General features: G+C 41.4%; 1 protein-coding gene across 1 annotated transcript in view; it reads left to right on the top strand.

Moving 5' to 3' along the window:
* Positions 1-21,968, top strand: part of epb41a (erythrocyte membrane protein band 4.1a) — a 349,346-nt gene that overhangs the window by 145,817 nt on the left and 181,561 nt on the right. The window contains exons 10-12 of the mRNA XM_034160644.1: positions 3,905-4,057; positions 7,556-7,653; positions 7,731-7,906. Of these exons, the coding sequence (XP_034016535.1) occupies positions 3,905-4,057; positions 7,556-7,653; positions 7,731-7,906 (427 nt within the window). The remainder of the gene's footprint in view (positions 1-3,904; positions 4,058-7,555; positions 7,654-7,730; positions 7,907-21,968) is intronic.

Genomic DNA, 21,968 nt, shown 5'->3' with positions numbered 1-21,968 from the left:
AGAGTATGTGTCTGTGAGTAATACTTACCTTTTTATGTTAAACTGACCTGTTATGGTCTTCTGAAGCAGTTTATATATGTATTTTATAACTTAAGAACTGTAACGATGCTAACACATTAGCATGTCTATGACATTTTCAATGTTAAAGTTAGCATTTGGCATTTGTTCACGTAAAAGAGTCAAGTGCATGACAAGTAAATATAGAAATCAATAATAACGGTTTCCTGTGAACACCTACTGACTCTCACACCCTCACTTCATCCCTGTATCCTGTGAAAACACATTATTTATATTTTGTTTTAAACTGTTGAATGTTTGGATGCTGCTTTAACTCCTCATCCACACTGTTCCACAAGAAATTTATTTTCATTAACCTTTTTCAAGTTCAGTTTTTTTTCACCAAAATGGTGCTGCAACTCACTGCAGTTTACTGTCTGGAGTTGCATTTCAGAGCTTCTTGCAAACTTGCAAAATCAACAGTGAATCAAATACTTATTTGCCTCACTCTCTGTGTGTGTGTGTGTGTGTGTGTGTATATATATATATTAGTATACAGTATATTTTTCATATCTAAATGACTTATTTGTGGTGTATAAGATGTCTGGGGATTTTGTTGTGGTGTATAGTAGCTCTGCGGGAGCACCCCCAGTTTTGTTTCCCCCTCATACAATGACAATAAAGACATTATTCATATGTGCAATATCCCATGTCCTTTATTTATTTGTTGTATGTTGTATATATTCAGATACAGAGGACAGTTATCAGTAGCTTTTTATAAAACCCTATTTATCACTATCCAGGGTTTTCCCCAGAAAGTTTTAATATACTGGGGCTATTGGCAGTTATCACCCAAGGTGGTGCGCAACGCGCTGTGGGAGTAGGTCCTTCAGAGGCGGAAGCTCCAGCATGTTGACTGTTTCAAGTACAAATGTAGGTTATTACCTGCAACTCCAGCCTTCAGTCTTCTCTAAATATACAACTTAAGAGACATAAGAAAATCTCAATACATAACAATATACACTCTAAATATACCAAATAGCTCTGGAATTAAATTAATTAGACAGTGATAAGATTCGACTTTCTGGAATCAATAACTTCAAAGCCAATCACCATTTTAAATCAAATGACACGTCTTTCCAAACGTTGTCATACAGACAACAAACTCCACCACCAAACAGTGCAAGCAGAGGAAGCTTATTGATGTGTGTTTTGTTGCACTACAAGATGTAAATAAAAGTTGAGATTTTTTTCATATTCATTACAATAAAAAAAATCCTTGAAATCATATGATAGTATCTTTTTCCAGTCTACGTGCTGTAGTACAATAAGAGGGAGTTCACTGATGTGTGATGTGAGTTTGGTGGCACTAGAAACCATAAATGTGATGCTATTGAGGTTTTAATCAAAGTGTTTCCTTTCGCTGTGGTAATTTGTTGATGGTCCCTGAGCTGTGATCTCACTGCAGCATGTCAAGATCGATGTAATTCATAAAAAACAGGACGTCTCTTTTTTGGGGGAGGGACCTGTTTTGGTTGGTTGTACAACCCCAAATCCAGTGAAGTTGGGACGTTGTGTAAAATGTAAATAAAAACAGAATACAATGATTTTCAAATCCTCTTCAACCTGTATTCAATTGAATACACCACAAAGACAAGATATTTAATGTTCAAACTGATAAACTTTATTATTTTTGTGCATATATTTGCTTATTTTGAAATGGATGCCTGCAACACGTTTCAAAAAAGCTGGGACAGTGGTATGTTTACCACTGTGTTACATCACCTTTCCTTTTAACAACACTCAATAAGCATTTGGGAACTGAGGACTAATTGTTGAAGCTTTGTAGGTGGAATTCTTTCCCATTCTTGCTTGATGTACGACTTCAGTTGTTCAACAGTCAGGGTCTCCGTTGTCGTATTTTGTGCTTCGTAATGCGCCACACATTTTCAATCGGTGACAGGTCTGGACTGCAGGCAGGCCAGTCTAGTACCCGCACTCTTTTAGTATGAAGCCACGCTGTTATAACACGTGCAGAATGTGGCTTGGCATTGTCTTGCTGAAATAAGCAGGGCCGTCCCTGAAAAAGACGTTACTTAGATGGCAGCATGTGTCACTCAAAAACCTGGATGTACCTTTCAGCATTGATGGTGCCATCACAGATGTTTAAGTTTCCCATGCCATGGGCACTAACACACCGCCATAACATCACAGATGCTGGCTTTTGAAGTTTCGCTGGTAACAATCTGGATGGTCTTTTTCCTCTTTTGTCCAGAGGACACGACGTCCATAATTTCCAAAAACTATTTGAAATGTGGACTCATCAGACCACAGCACACTTTTCCACTTTGTGTCTGTCCATTTCAAATGAGCTCGGGCCCAGAGAAGGCGACGTTTCTGGATGTTGTTGATGTATGGCTTTCACTTTGCATGGTAGAGTTTTAACTTGCACTTGTAGATGTAGCGACGGACTGTGTTAACTGACAATGGTTTTCTGAAGTGTTCCTGAGCCCACGCGGTAAGATCCTTTACACAATGATGTCGGTTTTTAATGCAGTGCGGTCTGAGGGATCGAAGGTCACGGGAATTCAGTGTTGGTTTTTGGCCTTGCCGCTTATGTGTAGAAAGTTCTCCAGATTCTCTGCCTCTTCTGATTATATTATGGACCGTAGATGATGGAATCCCTAAATTCCTTGCAATTGAACATTGAGAAACATTGTTCTTAAACTGTTGGACTATTTTTTTTCACACGGTTGTTCACAAAGTTGTGATCCTTGCCCCATCTTTGTTTGTGAACAGCTGAGACTTTACATGAGGGACAGTAACTTCAGTTTATGAACCGGAGAACTGGGAGATATTAATGGTCCACTCCACACCAGAGAACTGTGTCGTGGGCTGCCCCATAAAAAAACATCACGTTAAATGAGGAATGAATCAAAACTCTGGCCTGAAACGCTGGACGATTCTCACTTCTGCCCACAACAATAGAAAAGAGTCCCGTTTTGCGACTTTAATCACCAGAATGGTGAGTCATGATTGCCATCTTTAAATGGTTTTGACGAAGGTTAAAGAATAAATTCTGGACTTGCTGCTTATGAATCGGAAGCAGTGAGTCCACAAGCAATGTAAAGAAATGATCATTTTCCAGCTATGCACCCCTGAAAAAAACGTAACGGCCAGCAGTGTAATAGGCTGTCAATCTGTTATAATGCTAGTGAGAATCCTGGGTTTTCACAAAGGTTGATGAATAAACTGTTAAATTAAATAAAATCACGAGATGACGCCACAGTATAACAGCGCTGTGATGAGAGTATAACGGTGCAGTGCCGTTGTTCCATTGTTTGGGGAGAACCCTGCTTTCATAAACCTTGGACTTATTTATTTTGTGGTTTTATTTATTAGTGCAGTGTAGCGATTATTTTGTTCTGTGACAGCATCTGTGATGTTTATTACTGAATGATAATAAAAACGAGTTTAGTCTAGTCTGGTCTTCCTCATAAAATAACATTAATTAAAACGAGTTTAGTCTAGTCTGGTCTTCCTCATAAAATAACATTAATTAGCCCATTAACCTCTCCTTGCTAACACTGTTTGAATCATAAATAAATAATGGGCTGATTTTTTAATTCTTGTTGCATGAAGCAGTAGCACTGCATTTTTTTAAAGTGACAAACCAGTATGTTTTTCTTGTTGTTGTGACAGATGCAACTCATACTATGGAATGACTTTTTGTCTGAGATCGCAGAGCTTTTCACTCTTATTGATTTGATCAGCAGGGTCTTTATATGGTGCACTCTCCTGGAAGTATTTGCTTGAAACGGGTCTGACAACACTGCTGTTTATTGGTTAACGACTGTAACAGTCTTCTCTGTGTTTTTGGGTTTGTGTGTTCTTGGCTGTCTGGCAGGATTTGGACGGTGTTGACATCATGTTGGGCGTTTCCTCAAGTGGGCTGATGGTCTACAAAGATAAACTGAGGATCAACCGTTTTCCCTGGCCAAAGGTCCTCAAGGTTTCATATAAGCACAGCAACTTTTTCATCAAACTGAGACCAACAGAGGTACAGAATGCTCTTTTAAGATGACTTTACACTGTCATTGTTGGCCTTGCCAAATTTTTCTTTCAGTTGTCCAGTTGAGGGTTGTGGGGCTGCACCCTATGACATATGTTCTAAAATTCAAAAACATGGTCATACCTCCACATAACCCTGCGAGGGGATATGGAATGAATGCGGGGTTTATTGCTGCATTTTTAAAACTCAGTCACTTCACACGGTCCACTACAGTAAAAGTGAGTCAAAATTGAAGTTGTTGAGTCAAAAAAGTTCCAAAACTAGAGGTGTGTAATCCTGACTTCAGTGAGTCCTACCATGTTTTGCTTCTGCCAGTGCACCTAAAACAGGTGATTTCAGTAATTAGTTCATCTCCCTGCCTGAAGAGTTTAAAATACAATCAGCTGGTTTAGTGAGTGCATGGAACCAATATGTGGTAGGACGTTTACTCACTGAAGCTGGGATTACCCACCTCTAGCTACAACTAGAGTGCCTTTATTAGAGAGAGTGGCGACATATGAGTCGAAAAAAAATCCGTCACGTGACTCGTGGTGCACTTTTGGGTTCAAAATAGTGTTCGCTGTTAATGTGTCTGCATGTAAATCCAGCTGTTTTATTTATTTATTTGCTGAAAATGATGGGTTGCTGTGCATTTGGATGCACAAATAGACACAGCAAGGGCTTCAGGGGTACAGATTCCTTTCAGATCCATATATAAAAATTTGGGAACATAAAGTCAGCCGTGCAGGATGGAAGCTGAGATCAATCAATCAATCAATCAATTTTTTATATATAGCGCCAAATCACAACAAACAGTTGCCCCAAGGCGCTTTATATTGCAAGGCAAGGCCATACAATAATTATGTAAAACCCCAACGGTCAAAACGACCCCCTGTGAGCAAGCACTTGGCTACAGTGGGAAGGAAAAACTCCCTTTTAACAGGAAGAAACCTCCAGCAGAACCAGGCTCAGGGAGGGGCAGTCTTCTGCTGGGACTGGTTGGGGCTGAGGGAGAGAACCAGGAAAAAGACATGCTGTGGAGGGGAGCAGAGATCGATCACTAATGATTAAATGCAGAGTGGTGCATACAGAGCAAAAAGAGAAAGAAACAATGCATCATGGGAACCCCCCAGCAGTCTACGTCTATAGCAGCATAACTAAGGGATGGTTCAGGGTCACCTGATCCAGCCCTAACTATAAGCTTTAGCAAAAAGGAAAGTTTTAAGCCTAATCTTAAAAGTAGAGAGGGTGTCTGTCTCCCTGATCTGAATTTGGAGCTGGTTCCACAGGAGAGGAGCCTGAAAGCTGAAGGCTCTGCCTCCCATTCTACTCTTACAAACCCTAGGAACTACAAGTAAGCCTGCAGTCTGAGAGCGAAGCGCTCTATTGGGGTGATATGGTACTATGAGGTCCCTAAGATAAGATGGGACCTGATTATTCAAAACCTTATAAGTAAGAAGAAGAATTTTAAATTCTATTCTAGAATTAACAGGAAGCCAATGAAGAGAGGCCAATATGGGTGAGATATGCTCTCTCCTTCTAGTCCCCGTCAGTACTCTAGCTGCAGCATTTTGAATTAACTGAAGGCTTTTTAGGGAACTTTTAGGACAACCTGATAATAATGAATTACAATAGTCCAGCCTAGAGGAAATAAATGCATGAATTAGTTTTTCAGCATCACTCTCAGACAAGACCTTTCTGATTTTAGAGATATTGCATAAATGCAAAAAAGCAGTCCTACATATTTGTTTAATATGCGCTTTGAATGACATATCCTGATCAAAAATGACTCCAAGATTTCTCACAGTATTACTAGAGGTCAGGGTAATGCCATCCAGAGTAAGGATCTGGTTAGACACCATGTTTCTAAGATTTGTGGGGCCAAGTACAATAACTTCAGTTTTATCTGAGTTTAAAAGCAGGAAATTAGAGGTCATCCATGTCTTTATGTCTGTAAGACAATCCTGCAGTTTAGCTAATTGGTGTGTGTCCTCTGGCTTCATGGATAGATAAAGCTGGGTATCATCTGCGTAACAATGAAAATTTAAGCAATACCGTCTAATAATACTGCCTAAGGGAAGCATGTATAAAGTGGATAAAATTGGTCCTAGCACAGAACCTTGTGGAACTCCATAATTAACTTTAGTCTGTGAAGAAGATTCCCCATTTACATGAACAAATTGTAATCTATTAGACAAATATGATTCAAACCACCGCAGCGCAGTGCCTTTAATACCTATGGCATGCTCTAATCTCTGTAATAAAATTTTATGGTCAACAGTATCAAAAGCAGCACTGAGGTCTAACAGAACAAGCACAGAGATGAGTCCACTGTCCGAGGCCATAAGAAGATTATTTGTAACCTTCACTAATGCTGTTTCTGTACTATGATGAATTCTAAAACCTGACTGAAACTCTTCAAATAGACCATTCCTCTGCAGATGATCAGTTAGCTGTTTTACAACTACCCTTTCAAGAATTTTTGAGAGAAAAGGAAGGTTAGAGATTAGCTGGGTCAAGTGATGGCTTTTTAAGTAATGGTTTAATTACTGCCACCTTAAAAGCCTGTGGTACATAGCCAACTAACAAAGATAGATTGATCATATTTAAGATCGAAGCATTAAATAATAGTAGGGCTTCCTTGAGCAGCCTGGTAGGAATGGGGTCTAATAAACATTAGACCCCATTCATCAAAGCCTTTCCCACATCATCATCAAAGCCTTGCAAAAGTGCCATTGCCTCAGAAAAGCAAATGACCTTGACCTTCAGGGCTTGTCGTGAGGTCATATGTGACCTACACGTATGTCAGATTTCATTTTTGAGTGAAACATGTTTTGTGGTACATCAAATGAAAGGTCTTGGTGAGTGCTTTCCAAGGATATCATGATTATGATGGAAAAATTGGGTTTAATTAATTATTTAATTCTTTCACCAAAACATCAAATCTATCCTTTCATCCTAGGTACACCTTCTGGCAAATTGTAGCTGAACTTTCAGGTCTCCTTTTTAAGAAAATCCACATATAAAATCAACAATAATGATATTAATATTAATATTTGATACTTGGTGAATATCTTCTCTTGACACACAGTGTGATCATCGAAAGAACTTGTCAGTTCTTGTCACCATGGTGGTGGCAGTCTCTCTTGTTCACCTTTTGGCAAGATACACGTCACTCTCAGGGTGACAGTTTTCATTTATTTGTTAATGCGAGCGTATTCACAACCATGGCGACTTTCAGACTTGTTCAGTCTCCAGAAAGCTGGATAGTCATGTAGAAATCTCCGCCCCTATGCACATTGTCTCGCAAGTGGCGGCGGAAAGTGATGTGAACTGCACGCTCTCTCTGAAAGGCCCTTTATTCCTCTTTTAAGATCAGGCAGCTCTACATCCACATTTGGATTTCAGATTTTAATCAGAGAACTCTTAACAGGCACTGCATTTTATAAACAATCATTTTCACCCGTTTGTCATTTCCCAGTTGCTGTTGTTTTAACTTTCCCATAGGTGGAGCAGTGTGAAAGTGCCATTGGATTCAAATTACACAACTGCAAGACAGCGAAGAAGCTGTGGAAAGTGTGTGTTGAACATCATGCATTTTTCAGGTAAATATTTGTATTGTTGAAGTCTCTCATCCACCTTCCACCACTCTTCCCATTTATGTGACGTTTCTCATCTACAGGCTGCCTTCCACTGAGATGGCTACCACTCCCAAGAAGTTCCTGCCACTGGGCTCCAAATTTCGCTACAGTGGTCGGACTCAGGCTCAGACCCGGCAGGCCAGCTCTCTCATTGACAGACCAGCTCCACTGTTTCAGCGCTCATCAAGCAAGAGGAACTCATGCAGCCTGGATGGAGGTAAAATCTATTGTGTTCTAGTTATGTTATAGAACTGCGTTCTGTCATAAACATGAACAAAGGTTTTTATTGAATTTTACAACCGCAACTAAAACATATTGGCGCAAGCGGCAATTGACATGGTCCAAGCTCTGTTCATGTATTTCAACTCGCACAAGTAACAGCTGTGGCAGATCTTCCCCTGTCACTCAGATCTGTCTGTGTATCCAAAAAAAAAATTAAGAGAGTGGGTGCCTTGAGGAAGCTATGTGAGAAGTTTCATTTCTGGCACACTTACAGTGTTTGAACAAAATAGATATTAGTGAAAACTAGAAAAAATCAAAATGGCTGCCAAACTACAATATGGACATAGGTGGGGCTAACGTGGACAGATGTGCCTGAGCAGAAGGAACACCAGAAAAAAGAACTGCGATTCTAAGATATAGGGTTCAGTAGTTATTCTCAAAAGTCTGTTACAGTGGTTGGAGCACCTCTTCAGGTCGCTTAAGGCATCAGTTTTTGTCAAATGTAATACTCCTCATATCCCCCAAGTTTGACTTCAAAAGAGTAACTCCTTCATGAGTTAAAGCACATTAAGTGAATTATGCCACACATACTCACATTTGGCAGCCAATAGCAGGACAATGGAAAGAAAGTGCAAAAATCCATCTTTTGTGTGTCTCGATGCAACCATGGTATGTGCCACATTTTATGAAGATTGAACAAAAATTATAGGAGTAACACTTTTACAAACTATTCAAAATGGTAGAAAATGTTCCAGACAAAAGTGGGTGTGGCCAGTATTGTTAACTTCTGAGCGTCAGTGCCGTTTGTCCCAGCCTGTGATGAGTTACAGCAGCTTTGAGCGGCAGCTTTTTGAAATGAATCTGTCATTTCCCCTCCTTTGTGCCATTGTTTATCGTCCACTAAAATATAATAAGGACTTTATAAATGACTTTGTGGACTTGTGGTGAAACACAATCATATTTTAATCTCTGGTGATTCTGTTGTGAATCTGATCCTCTGGTCTAGGACTTTTTAAACCTGATTGAGTCCTTTAATTTCACTCAGTGTGTGTCTGGCTCAACTCATGAAAAGGGGCATGTCTTATGGTTTATCTGTCTCTATTGATGAAATCTGTGCAACTATGTGTATATCTGGCCATCTACCAGTGCTGTTCAATTTGATGCAAAGCTGTTCAGCGGATAAACCACCTTCCCCTGAGTGTCACCGGCACACTATTAAGTCTTCAACTGCCACACAGTTCTCTGCTGTTTTTAATTATTCATTTTTGTGTACACTTGATGGAAAATGTGTTCCCAGGGCTGATGAGATTTTGTCTATTTTTAACTCCAAATGCACGGAGATCTTGGACTGTATCGCTCCTCTTAGGCCAAGGCGTTCTAAACCACTTTCACAGCCGTGGTTAAACGAGTCAATGCGGGTACTCAGACACACGTGTAGACGCACTGAGAGAAAATGGAAAAAAGATCATCTTGTTGTATCTCGACAAATTCTTCATGGCTGTATGTTTGCTTATCAGAAAGCTGTCAAAGCTGCCAAAGCAACCTATTTCTCTACTTTAGTTAGAAATAATTGCCTCAGGTCCTGTTCAGTGTCTTGAACTCTTATTAATCCCAGTGATGTCTCCCCTCTTGTGCCAATGCCTACACTTTGTAATAATTTCTTAGAATTTTTTTACAAAAGTGTCTGCCCTTAGTCCAGCTCATTTATTCGTTAGGCCCATCACAGACTCTGATTTTTCTCTGTGCTCTGCTGCCCTTGAACAGTTCAAGCCTTTGTCCTTCTCCGAAGTTTCTGACGTAGTCAATCATCTACGTCCTACAAATTGTTCTTTAAGCCCCTTTCACACTGGCGTATTTGTAGAGCTGTGTATTGTGGCGTATTGTCTACGCCGAGTTGAGCAGCTCTACGCCCACTTTTAGCAGCTCTACGTCGAGTTTTTTCTCCCTACACAGCAGTATATTGAGGGCTACATGCATAGGACAGAAGAAATGAAACATGTTTAGAGCGCTGGACACAGTTTTAAGCAGGTCTGCACAGCACAGCATTACTGCATACAAGTCTCTGCAACACGGCACTCCTGTACACAACCAAAAACTGAGTGCTGCATCCAGAAGAATCAGCTGGAAAACATGATCACGCAGCCACAGCACCTCTGTGTGATCAGAACAGCTGGTCTAACTGATGGACGTGTGTGTGCTCAGAACAGGGATTTGAACCTCAACTCATAAATCCAGAAACACAACAAAAACAGCAGGTCAGTTGCTGTCTTTCGTCGTGCTCTCTGTTACACATACTCTCTCTCTCTCTCTCCCTCTGTCGCTCTCTCCCTCTCTTTGTTGCTCTTTCTCTCTCTCTCTCTTTCTCTCTCTGATCAAACACAAATAAGCGCCGTGACTCTTTAAAATAAAAGTGCTGTCGCTGCATGTCAGTGGGATCATCAGACGCCCTGATCATTCAGGTCTGATCAAACCTGAATAAGCGCTGTCACTCTTCAAAATAAACGCGCCGTCGATGCGCTCATCAGACGCGTTGATCGATCAGGTCTGATCAAATCAGTGGACCTGATCGGAGCAACCCGAGCTTTAAAAGTTCAGCGAGTCACAGCGCTTCATTCACGGCAGCCTTTACCGCAGCCAGACTCAGCAGCATCTGTACACAATGAAAATTATCCACCAAGACTAAAATAAAAAAAAAATAATAATAATGTTAAATGACTGTTTCTGAGCCGCACCACACTGCAGTAGAGAACAGAGCGCACTTCCACAGAGGCAGAAAATAGCAGCTATGGCTACGTACGTGACAGTAATGCAACTGTAAAAACCTCATGATACACTCTACTGTTTTCCAAGCGCAGTGTGTTCTGCACAGCCGGCAGGAATTAACTGGTTTTAAATAGCGGCAGGGGCTACACGTGGCTGTGTGCACATTAAAAAGTGAACACACACAGCTGCAAGCAGATCTGCAAACATGGAAAAAGGCTGAGTATGCGCGCATTTCGGGCGTACTTAAATGAAACACAGCGCCACAATACGCAGCTCTATGAATATGCCAGTGTGAAAGGGGCTTTAGACATCATTCCTCCTCGTCTCCTCAGAGACATTTTTGATTCAGTGGGAGCCACTATTTTGTTGCTGGTTAACACCAGCCTTAGCACCGGCTGCATGCTTTTAAATTTTAAGCATGATGTGGTGAAACCATGAATTAAAAACAAAAATGGCGATCCTTCCATCCTTTCAAATTTTAGGCCTATATCTCAACTCCCCTGTTTATCCCAGGTTTTAGAGAGAGAACGGTCTACATCCAGTTGCAGTCGTTTTTAGCTCAGCATGTCATTTATGAAAACTTTCAGTCTTGCTTCAAACACAGACATAGCACCAAAACTGCTCTACTGAGAGTTTTTAATGATTTGATTTTAGCTGCTGACTCAGGTATTCCTGCCATCCTGATGCTTTTAGACTTTAACACAGTGGACCATGTGATTCTGCTGTGATGCCTCGAACAGTGTGTGGACATTACAGGCTCTGCTTTCACCTGGTTCAGTTCTTACCTCACAGAGCAGAGCTTTTCTGTGCAGCTGGGCGACTTTTCTTCAGATGTGGCCCACTGACCTGTGGAGTCCCTCAAGGCTCCATTCTAGGTCCTATTCTTTTCCTTTTGTACATGTTGCCTCTTGGCGGTATCTTTCAAAAATATCAAATATCTTTCCATTGCTTTGCCAATGATGTCCAGATTTACCTGCTGTCGGGATTGGGACTATGTTGTCTTGTGTTATGTTTTTCTGTTATTTGTTCTGCTTGGGTTTTGCTGCACTGATTCCTCTTGTCTGTGACTTGGTGCTTGGTGGTGGGCGTGTCCCTCTGTCTTTCCACTCCCACACCCTGGGTCTTTCCCTCACACCTGTTCCTCATTTTCTGCTCATCACTTTCCTGTATTTAAACCTCACCTTGTCCACCTGTTCCTCACCAGATCATCGTGCCTCACAGGCTCCGCTTGCAGCCTTATCTTCTGAGTTTTGTCTTGATTGCCTTGCTATGTTTCTTACCTTCTACATGTTTTTTGGACCACACCCTTGCCTGATGATTTTGATATTGTTGCTGTTTTTGGACTGCCTTCGTGTGTTCTGAACCCTGCAAGGACCTTCAGTAAAATCTTTTGAAAGTGACTTGTCTGTGTCTGAGCCTTGCATTTGTGCCCTGCTATTTAATTCCACTGACCTGGAAACTTGCCATAAAGGCCGTTAGGCAGTGACCCAATGCAGCCTTTATTGGATTGTTTGAGTGAGATTAAATCTTGGATGAGTGCTAATCTATTAAATATTAATGAATCCAAGATGGAAGTTATCTTGTTTTGGGGGGGGGGAACACTTACACAGCCTCATCTGCTAATGTCCTGGGTTCCAACATTCACTTCTGTCTGAGGGAACTTGGGGTGATTTTTTACAGCCATTTTAAATTTGATAAGCAGATCAGTGCTGTTGTTAGAACAAGTTTCTTCCAACTCCATCTCTTAGCCAAGTCCAATCCATATTTCTCTAGGATTGACCTTGAGAAGGTTATCCATGCTTTTGTCAAAAGTAAACTAACTTATTGTAACTCACTGTATGTTGGTTTGGATCAGCTTTCTCTAAACCACCTTCAGCTTATTCAGGACGCTGCTGCTCGTCTTCTTTCAGGAAAGAAAAAGTTCACCCACATTATGCCGGTCTTGGTTACTTTTCACTGGCTTCCAGTCCGTTGCCAGGTTGATTTTATACTTCTTTTAATTGTTTTTATAACCCTCGATGGCCTGTCCCCAGTGTATCTTTCAGAGCTTCTTTTTTCTTACACCCCAACCAGAGCTTTAAGGTCTTCTGACGAACTTTTGCCTGAAACCAGATTAAAGACGAGCGGTGACAGAGCCTTTGCAGCAGCTGCCCCCAGGTTCTGGACTAGTCTCAATCAATCAATCAGTCAATTAATTTTTTTTTATATAGCGCCAAATCACAACAAACAGTTGCCCCAAGGCGCTTTATATTGTAAGGCAAGGCCATACAATAATTATGTAAAACCCCAAAGGTCAAAACGACCCCCTGTGAGCAAGCACTTGGCTACAGTGGGAAGGAAAAACTCCCTTTTAACAGGAAGAAACCTCCAGCAGAACCAGGCTCAGGGAGGGGCAGTCTTCTGCTGGGACTGGTTGGGGCTGAGGGAGAGAACCAGGAAAAAGACATGCTGTGGAGGGGAGCAGAGATCGATCACTAATGATTAAATGCAGAGTGGTGCATACAGAGCAAAAAGAGAAAGAAACAGTGCATCATGGGAACCCCCCAGCAGTCTACGTCTATAGCAGCATAACTAAGGGATGGTTCAGGGTCACCTGATCCAGCCCTAACTATAAGCTTTAGCAAAAAGGAAAGTTTTAAGCCTAATCTTAAAAGTAGAGAGGGTGTCTGTCTCCCTGATCTGAATTGGGAGCTGGTTCCACAGGAGAGGAGCCTGAAAGCTGAAGGCTCTGCCTCCCATTCTACAAACCCTAGGAACTACAAGTAAGCCTGCAGTCTGAGAGCGAAGCGCTCTATTGGGGTGATATGGTACTACGAGGTCCCTAAGATAAGATGGGACCTGATTATTCAAAACCTTATAAGTAAGAAGAAGAATTTTAAATTCTATTCTAGAATTAACAGGAAGCCAATGAAGAGAGGCCAATATGGGTGAGATATGCTCTCTCCTTCTAGTCCCTGTTAGTACTCTAGCTGCAGCATTTTGAATTAACTGAAGGCTTTTTAGGGAACTTTTAGGACAACCTGATAATAATGAATTACAATAGTCCAGCCTAGAGGAAATAAATGCTTGAATTAGTTTTTCAGCATCACTCTGAGACAAGACCTTTCTAATTTTAGAGATATTGCGTAAATGCAAAAAAGCAGTCCTACATATTTGTTTAATATGCGCTTTGAATGACATATCCTGATCAAAAATGACTCCAAGATTTCTCACAGTATTACTAGAGGTCAGGGTAATGCCATCCAGAGTAAGGATCTGGTTAGACACCATGTTTCTAAGATTTGTGGGGCCAAGTACAATAACTTCAGTTTTATCTTAGTTTAAAAGCAGGAAATTAGAGGTCATCCATGTCTTTATGTCTGTAAGACAATCCTGCAGTTTAGCTAATTGGTGTGTGTCCTCTGGCTTCATGGATAGATAAAGCTGGGTATCATCTGCGTAACAATGAAAATTTAAGCAATACCGTCTAATAATACTGCCTAAGGGAAGCATGTATAAAGTGAATAAAATTGGTCCTAGCACAGAACCTTGTGGAACTCCATAATTAACTTTAGTCTGTGAAGAAGATTCCCCATTTACATGAACAAATTGTAATCTATTAGACAAATATGATTCAAACCACTGCAGCGCAGTGCCTTTAATACCTATGGCATGCTCTAATCTCTGTAATAAAATTTTATGGTCAACAGTATCAAAAGGAGCACTGAGGTCTAACAGAACAAGCACAGAGATGAGTCCACTGTCCGAGGCCATAAGAAGATCATTTGTAACCTTCACTAATGCTGTTTCTGTACTATGATGAATTCTAAAACCTGACTGAAACTCTTCAAATAGACCATTCCTCTGCAGATGATCAGTTAGCTGTTTTACAACTACCCTTTCAAGAATTTTTGAGAGAAAAGGAAGGTTGGAGATTGGCCTATAATTAGCTAAGATAGCTGGGTCAAGTGATGGCTTTTTAAGTAATGGTTTAATTACTGCCACCTTAAAAGCCTGTGGTACATAGCCAACTAACAAAGATAGATTGATCATATTTAAGATTGAAGCATTAAATAATGGTAGGGCTTCCTTGAGCAGCCTGGTAGGAATGGGGTCTAATAGACATGTTGATGGTTTGGATGAAGTAACTAATGAAAATAACTCAGACAGAACAATCTGAGAGAAAGAGTCTAACCAAATACCGGCATCACTGAAAGCAGCCAAAGATAACGATACGTCTTTGGGATGGTTATGAGTAATTTTTTCTCTAATAGTTAAAATTTTGTTAGCAAAGAAAGTCATGAAGTCATTACTAGTTAAAGTTAATGGAATACTCAGCTCAATAGAGCTCTGACTCTGTCAGCCTGGCTACAGTGCTGAAAAGAAACCTGGGGTTGTTCTTATTTTCTTCAATTAGTGATGAGTAGAAAGATGCCCTAGCTTCATGGAGGGCTTTTTTATAGAGCAACAGACTCTTTTTCCAGGCTAAGTGAAGATCTTCTAAATTAGTGAGACGCCATTTCCTCTCCAATTTACGGGTTATCTGCTTTAAGCTACGAGTTTGTGAGTTATACCACGGAGTCAGGCACTTCTGATTTAAAGCTCTCCTTTTCAGAGGAGCTACAGCATCCAAAGTTGTCTTCAATGAGGATGTAAAACTATTGACGAGATACTCTATCTCACTTACAAAGTTTAGGTAGCTACTCTACACTGTGTTGGTATATGGCATTAGAGAACATAAAGAAGGAATCATATCCTTAAACCTAGTTACAGCGCTTTCTGAAAGACTTCTAGTGTAATGCCATATCTAATATCCCCTTTAATATTAGATCATCTCTGTCCATAGAGACTTTTAAACCTTCTTTAAAAACATATTTCTTTTCTCTTGCATTTCCTAAATGAACGATTACATCTGTATTTCCACTCTTTATTATACTTTGTCTTTTATTTGATTTATTGCCTGTTGCAATTCTATTATTTTTAATTTATTTATTCATGATTGGGGTAACTTGATGCCCATTTTTTAAATCATGTACATCACTTTGGTCGACTGCTGTCATTTTAATTGTGCTTTAGAAATAAAAGTTGAGTTGAGTTAATTGCAGGGCGTTCAAAAGAATGTATATGTTGTAGTGCACATTCATCACATTTTGGTACAAAATTTGCTATACTGGATGCAACACGCCCAAATATGTGGAGCACAGTGTGTTTCATGTCTTGCACGTGTACTCTGTCCAAATAAGCCTCTCGTCACCTTTCATGCTTGTTCCTGCCTTGGCTCCTGCACGAGCAATCAACAGTGCTCATTCAGGTCTCACCAGCGAGTGTTCATGTTGCGCATACTACAACCTGTCTCTGACAACCCGACTCGCATAGTTATGTTCCAGACAGGATCCCTGCATGGGTTACAGGGATTGTCTGTTCTCTGTTCTATGCATATGAAACTTTTCCTGACAAGCTGTCTCGCATACTAATGTTTCCTGTCTCGCTTGTGTGTTAAGGTGCACTTACACAAGCATGGCTTTGCTTCATGACACATCACGACCTGTGTCGTGCTGGAGAGTAAACTCGTCTTTAATGGGTGCAGACAGGGCGCCAGAGGGGCGCCGGTGCATGCTATTGCACGCAGAGAATTTTGAAATGTTCAAAAAATCTTTCATGCACAAATGTCATCTGATGTGGTGCGATGTAATCTCCAACACTACGTGCAGTTTGTCAAGTGGAGTGAACAAGAAGTGAACAGAGCGAGTGGTCAGTGGATCGCATCAGAGCGCAGCTCGTCTGAAGGATTATAACAAGAAGTTAAATCTGTTATAAACATACTTTAACAGCTGCAGACAAGAAGCAAAAACACGCAACTGTTTTATCAAGCCATGACAACATCCTCGCGTCAAGCAACCCAGTCCAGTCGAAGATTCAAGCTTCTCTACTATGGAAACCAAATGGACAACTGAGAGCCTTCACAGAAACTTTAACAGCTGCACACAAGAAGGAAAGAACACACAACTGTTTTACCAAGCCATGACAATGTAAACATGACAAATAATTACCTTTTTAGATGGCTCAAAATGCTTTCTGCAGCTTGTTAGGCACGCGCGTGCGGCTGCAGCCTCCTCTGTGATTCAGGAAGTGATTAGAGCTGTTTTCAACGGCCAGTTTGCAGAAAAAAATAATTATTTTATATAACCAGCATCCAGCGCAGAGCACATGGCAGCCGGTGGAACAAAGAACGGCGTCCAGCTGTGAACACAGCGGGGGGATTGTCATGACGATGTTCGTGCTATTGCGTGAAGCAAAGGCATACTCGTGTAACTGCACCTTTACTACTGTACATACAACAAAGCACATCGCTGTGGTGCTTTTCTCTGTCAGACCTGTGAGGTAACTGGCAGGGCTGTATAAATGTCTGTAACTTCTGTGAATAAGGAGACAGCTACTGCTATGATGAACGATGAACATGTGTAAATGCTGCGCACTTGCGTTGCCAAAAATGAGGAAATTGTGTTTCCTTCATCCAACACAAATTCTTCATTGGTGACCCCCAATGTCTGTCTTTCATTCTTTTTGAAGGACATTCTGACGCAATCATGATGGCGACCGCAGAGCCGCTCCATCCTCTGGCGGTCCATGCCTCAGCAGCGGCTTCCCTCCCCACCACATGCCAGAACGGGGACCCAGTGGTCTGTGAGCAACAATTGTCGCCACAGACCCTGACTTGCGAGCGCCCGGATGGAGGTGGTGATGCCGTGGGTCTCTTCGGCATTCGACACGACCTGACACCTGAAATGGAAACACAGCTTCCAGGAAGGCAGAATCACCAGTACCAGCGGAGCACCACACCAGACCGCTGCCACCATGAACCAGGCAGCCGGTGTGGGGAAATCTCAGCAGCAGCAGCCCAAGTTGGATTGGCACTCACTTGGCGCGGATAGCTGAGGTCCGTTCAGCTACAGTGACCACAGCAGTGCCAGGCTGCCCCTCAAAGTCTTCACAGGACAGCAACGTCTATTCCTCTCTGCTGCACGGACGCGACAGGCTGCCCTGTAACATCTCTTCAGGACAGCCGCTTTTTTTTAATCCTTGCAGCACGGACGTGACAGGCTGCTCCATGAAGTCTCTACAGGACAGGCACATCTCTTCATGGACGTGATGGGCTCAAAACAGATGTTAGCGACTGGATGGACTCCTGTGGCGAGGGTCAGTGCTCAAAAATCCACCGCCATGCCAAAGATCCCCTGGCTCGCTTCCCTGCCCTGAGCGGAGCATCCAACATAAATGGCCAGGGCATTCATCGGCACAGCCTTCCTACAACAGCCCAGTGTAATACGTTTTATTTTGCCATTGGGTTTGGGGAGGTAATGGTCTAGCGGTTAAGCGTTGGGCTTGAGACCAGAGGATCCTCAGTTCAAATCCCAGCCTGTCCGGAAAATCACTAAGGGCCCTTGGCAAGGCCCTTAATCCCTTAGTTGCTCCCGATGTTGTGTAATTAAAAAAAAAAAAACATGCAAAAGTTAGATTTTTTTAACCCTCTGACTACTTTTGGTTTTACCTTCATAATTTACCTTAAAAACTGTTTTCTTTGTCTTGTTTGGTGTCATTTTTTTTTAAGCACAACCTCACCTGTGTGACTTTACAGTTTTTCTTTCATTCTGGCATACTGTGTTAACACAGTGAACCTAAATTCACACAAACACATAAAATCAGAGTAGAAAAACGTTTGTTTTTTGACTGTAAAAACCACAAACATGTTTAACAAATCATTTTTATAGCTTTAAATGTAAATTTAAAATTTCAAAAACATATGTACAAATGTAGCAAACAACAAAGTTATATACAACTATTTGTATGAATAATGAATATAAATGCAGGAAACATTCAGGCGTTTCTTTGTACAACTATTTACAAAATGAGATGTCACTGTAAGATTTAGAATGTAAATATAAATTGTAAATTTCAAAAACACATGTACAAATGTAGTGCAGGAAATGCTAATGCTAAACTATAAAACAATCCAGGTCAAATTATGATGCAACAGAAATTATTTGTGCCACTCAAAAAAACAAATCCTGTCCAACACAACACACAGGGACACATCACAGGCCTGACACTTCCAGGGTGTGTCACTCCTTTTGTTATCCACCTGGAGGCAGAGTTGGCACCTCAGTCTACGTTTGTTGGCTTTTTGGCGAGGATCTGTGCAGGTCATAATGGACCCAGGAATGCGAATCTGGCTTCTGATCTGGGGGACACCTGTCTTGTCCGTGCCTGACACACCAGCTCCACCCTAAAGTCCTTGTGTGTCATGGGCTGCACTTGCTTGACACTGCTTATCTTACAGTGCAAGATGAATGCATTTGTGGTTGCAATGTCAAAGAAGTGCAGCAACACGACAGGGAATGTCTTTTACTGTCTATTCTTTCCATCCTTCACCCTTCTTCACACAGTCTCACCTGAAAATGCAGGATGGATGGTGGAGCACATGGACACTGCCCATGTGTCTATCCACTTCACAAATGCAAGAGGCCCCCTCTTATGCAACTCACAGATCCTCTTGCATATTTTTTTGTGAACGCATTTGCCATCCCTCCCATGTCATGCACCAAATTATAGAGCTTGATGAGAGGATCCAGAATATACTAAAAAAAATTAAAGTTATGATGTCATTTGGTGACACCATGAAGAACTTGCAAAATTTAGATTTATTTAAGGGTTGGAAAAAGCGTGCAAATCATCATTGCAGACTCGTGTAATTACCATATTCTTCGCACCATAAGGCGCACCGGATTATAAGGCGCGCCCTCAATTAACGGGTACTTAACCCTTACATAAGGCGCACCTGATTATAAGGCACATGCTAAAACATATATTCTACCAAATAAAAAAAGGTCACGTGAATTTATTTGAACTTTATTCTATTATCTAGTATCTACTATTGTCACGGAAGCAAAACAGTGAGTTTATTTGAACTTTTTAACAACTTTGAACTACCGGTATTTAACAATACTCACATTATTTTTTATTATGGTTCTGTCACAAATCCATCAAAGTCCTCATCTTCTGTGTCTGAATTGAACAGCTGGGCAATTTTGCCATCAAACACGCCAGGTTCCCGCTCATCTTCCCTCTCATCATTGTCAGATTCAGTCTCATTGCCAGGTGGCTGTTCAGCAATGATGCCGGCTTTTCGCAAAAGCTCGAACAACAGTTAAAGCAGAAACCTGAGCCCAGGCATCCACAATCCATTCATATATGGTGGTGTAACTCGCCCGGCGCTGCCTCCCCGTCTTAGTGAAGGTGTGTTCGCCGTCTGTCATCCATCTCTCCCAAGCCACTCGCAACTTCACTTTGAACGCCCTGCTTACACCAATGTCCAGCAGTTGGAGTTCTTTTGTTAGTCCTCCCGGAATGAAGGCAAGCGCTGAATTAGTTTTCTTGATGTGGTTTTTCACAGTAGCGGTGAGATGGGCGTGCATGGAGTCACAGATCAACAGGGACGGTGATGCGTGGAAAAAAACCATCCGGTCGCTTTACATACACTTCTGTCAGCCACTCACTCATTTTCTCCTCGTCCATCCAGCCCTTTTGATTGGCCTTAACAACGACTCCGGCTGGAAACGGTTCTTTTGGCAGCGTCTTCCTCTTAAAAATTACCATGGGTGGTAGTTTCTCTCTGTTACCATGGCAACCAAGAACAACAGTGAAAGCCGATTTCTCATGGCCTGTGGTGTGTATGGATTCCTTGCTGGTCCCCTTCTTCTCCACAGTATGGTTCATGAGGATGTCAAACGTGAGGGGGACCTCGTCCATGTTGGTGATGTGGTTGGGCTGGATCTTCTTTTTTTTTCAGTAATCTTGTGTCTGCAGTAGGTGTGGAAGATGGCCAGCTTTTCTTTGTAATCCGCTGGGAGTTGCTGCGCCACGGTAGTCCTCGCGCGGATAGAGAGCTGCCGCCTTTTCATAAAACGAAAGCACCAAGACAGGCCTCCATCAAAGTTTTTGCCTTCAGCCGAATGGTGACTGTAGAGACGCTTCTCCCGGCTGTTCTTTGTTCAGTGACCCATTGCTCGAGTTGGTCTTCTAACTGTGGCCACCTCGCTTTGTTTCCGCGGAAACTCAGTTTGGTCTTTTTAACTTGGCGCAGTTCATTTTCTTGTTTCCTCCACGTACGTACCATAGATTAATTGATCTTGAATTCTCTCGCAGCTGCTCTATTCCCATGAACAACCGCGTAACTGATAGCCTGCAGTTTGAATTGTGCCTCGTAAGCATGTCTCTTTGCTGGCGCCATTTTCGGGGGTCCTTAGACAAACCAATGTTGTTTTGCAGGATACCTGTAGTATACCTACCGGAGGAGTGGCGGAGGTAAGTGTACATACCACGGACTCTTCTCTGATTGGTTTATTGCTGCCAATGTACCATCAGTGGTCTTACATCTATCACATTGCGGAGAGGTTTGTGAGAAGATTTTATTCAACTTAACTTTTGAATAGTGTAACCTGTGAACTACTTTATACTGTATTACCTGAAGTCTAGAATTGATAGAACAGTGATGAATTTCCCTCAAGATCTTTTTCCAATTATCATCCTTGATTCCAATATTGAGATCTTCTTCCCATTTTTGTTTAATTAACATGGTAGGGCAAACAGAATTACTCTGGAGAAATTTTTATCAGTAATGAAATTAAACTCTTAGACTCAGGAGGCCCCAGTAAAATCTTAAATAGAGCGTTTTCAGAAGGGAGGGAGTTGAATGATGGAATATTTTGTTTGACATAATTCCTTAGCTGTAAGTACCTAAAAAAGTGACTTTTTGGTAAATTGTATTTGGCTTGTAATTGTTCAAATGAACAAAGTTTTTTATTAATATACAAGTCCTTAATTGATACTATGCCTCTACAACTCCATTCCTTGAAAACAGCATCAGTAAATGAGGGGGAGAATGCATGGTTATGCCATATTGGAGCATGTATAGACATGTTTGGAAGTTTACAAAATTTTCGGATCTGTGACCAAATTTTCTGAATATGTAATATAATAAAATGTTCTTCCTTATAAGATGATTTTGGTCTAGGCATTGAAAACAAAATTGCCCGAAGAGACGTTTTAGGAACTAAATTATGTTCTATGGATAACCACGAGGGAATATTATCCGATGGCTCTAAATCATGATTCATCTGCCAGTATACCATCACTCTCATATTTGCGGCCCAATAATAATGATGGAAGCATGGTAGGCCTAAACCCCTGCTTTCCTTAGGCAATTGGAGATGTCGTTTTGATATTCTATGTTGTTTGTATCCCCAAATAAAAGGCAT

This window comes from Thalassophryne amazonica, chromosome 20, assembly GCF_902500255.1.
Source record: "Thalassophryne amazonica chromosome 20, fThaAma1.1, whole genome shotgun sequence".
Classification (NCBI taxonomy): domain Eukaryota; kingdom Metazoa; phylum Chordata; class Actinopteri; order Batrachoidiformes; family Batrachoididae; genus Thalassophryne; species Thalassophryne amazonica.
The sequence above is the reverse complement of the archived record's forward strand: the minus strand, read 5'-3'. Positions and strand labels throughout refer to the sequence as shown.